The 2,065-nt window shown below is 46.7% G+C and overlaps 1 protein-coding gene across 1 annotated transcript; it reads left to right on the top strand.

The window, feature by feature from the left end:
- Nucleotides 1-816: 816 nt before the first annotated feature.
- POSPLADRAFT_1142788 (hypothetical protein) lies at nt 817-1,305 on the top strand (the record flags this gene model as incomplete). Its single annotated transcript, XM_024485471.1, has 1 exon — nt 817-1,305. One exon carries the CDS (start codon nt 817-819, stop codon nt 1,303-1,305), a length of 489 nt encoding a protein of 162 aa, XP_024339226.1.
- Between the last annotated feature and the right edge of the window lie 760 nt (nt 1,306-2,065).

Below are 2,065 nucleotides of genomic sequence, written 5' to 3' on the forward strand. Positions count from 1 at the left end.
GAGTGGTTCGACATTTGTGGCACAAGCAGAGTGGCAGAGAGTGAAAGCGCAGATTGTGGCAAGAGGGAAAGATGTGAGAGTATTGGGACAAGGAGTGGTCCGAAAATTGAAGTGATTGACTCTGTGGCGCGCTAGTAGTGTGTGTAGTTGACTGCTAGAGCGCGGGGCTCATAACCTATCAAGAGGCGATGCAGGGAGCAGTTGCACAGGACTAGCACTGAGGGACTGAATGCCACAAGTGGGGCTGAAGTCGAAGTGGGTCACAGAAGTGTGTATTAAAGGGTCGCTACAGGGCTCTTTATATACATGAGCAGGGGAAAGCATTCCCACGGCAGAACAATAGGTAAAAGAACAATAGAATCCAAATGGAGAACAAGGGCCACTTGGCCACAGGAACAATGCAACAAAAGAAGTGTGGCCGGAGCTCTGCTCCAGTCCGAATGCTCCGCAACTGATACAACCATGTGGTCACATGGTGTTGTGGCTCCCGCCACCAGGGGATCGTCCTAGGCCGACCAGGGGACTGTGGCAGAGCACATTGTGACAACATTGAGTAGCAAACATCAACCTTACATGAAGAGAAGATTTAGTGGTCTACCTCCTAACAGGAACAACTGATGGGGCTCCTTCTTGCTTTAGACTACCATCTTCAGCGAAATTCCCACAGTTTGCACCCATAGGAGCGGGATAAGCAGACATGTGATTCACATACACCCTAGTCCTACATTATGTATTATACCAGAAACAACAGTAATATGACCTATGGCTTTGACTGGCAGAAAGCCAGCACTGGAAGGCTTGCAAATGCGATGAGCAATGCAAAATAGCACACCAACATCGGGCAATAGTGATGTCATGTACAGCACAGCAATAAAGAAGATAAACAACACTAACTGGGCTCTAGAATTACTCAAGTCCAAGGAGCTGATTCTGGGAGGGCAATTGCTGAGTTTGCTAACAATACGCGATGGCCTGTTACATCTTGCATGCACAGCTGCCCCTGGTGCTGTCACCTTGGAATGTCTTGTTGCTTTCTCAAGGGTCATTGACACTATCGACATGGACCACATCACCTCTGAGGTGGTGAACCAGGTCTGCCACAAGACCATGGTAGCATACAACATTCTTGATGAAGGTGTTGACAAGCTTGAGAAACTACAAACTGAGCTAGATGGCTGTGTTAACTGGGCAAAGGAACAGGTGTGTGACCTCAAACAGTATCAAAAGAATGTTCAAGGAGAGATAGAGAAAGGGGTGGCAGAGCTAGTGGAAGCCTTGAGAATAGCTCTGACGGAGATACAATGAGCACACAGCCCATAAGGAGTGCATCACAGCCCTGGTCAGCAGGCTCCAGAGGCATTACAGCAGCAGTCAGGATACTGCTCACATATGCTGCTACAGCTAGTCGCAATGTCCCAGCTGCACACACACAAGTGGTAGCACAAGGAGATGCACAACATTGTCAAGTGCTCATTGATTGTGACCTTAAGGTGACCAGAGATGGAAGCCCTAACCTGAGCAAATGGAAGCTCATCATGAAGGTGAGCATCGCTCTGAAGCATATGGGGGATGAGGGCGCAAATGCACCAAAGGGTGGTGTCATCTTCTGAAGTGCATGATGACTGAAAAATGGTGGTGTGATGTTCAAAATGAACTCTTTCAAAGCCACAAGCTGGCTGCACAAAACTGACGTCATGCACCATTTCATTTCCTTTTATGACAACGGGAACAGTGTTGCCAAAAACAACAAGTACCCAATCATTGTTGAATTTGTTTATACTAATTTTGATCCTACCAATGAGCATGGGGTCCGCAAAGTCAAAACTGAGGCAGCACTTCCACAACGAGCTATACAAACAACATGATGGCTTAAACCAGAAAATTGGTGCTGCCCTTTTTGTAATAAGTCGATCTAATCTAATACCAGGATCTGATGGGTTTGTCATTATTTACATTGGGGATTGGTTTTGTGGCAATTCACGCCCTTGAACGGGCAGTTAATATTTACTCTATGCCTCCATGTATGCACTCCTGTAGACTTCTCTAGAATATAGGGATCAAATAC

The sequence above is a fragment of the Postia placenta genome (genome assembly GCF_002117355.1).
Source record: "Postia placenta MAD-698-R-SB12 unplaced genomic scaffold POSPLAscaffold_7, whole genome shotgun sequence".
Lineage (NCBI taxonomy): Eukaryota > Fungi > Basidiomycota > Agaricomycetes > Polyporales > Adustoporiaceae > Rhodonia > Rhodonia placenta.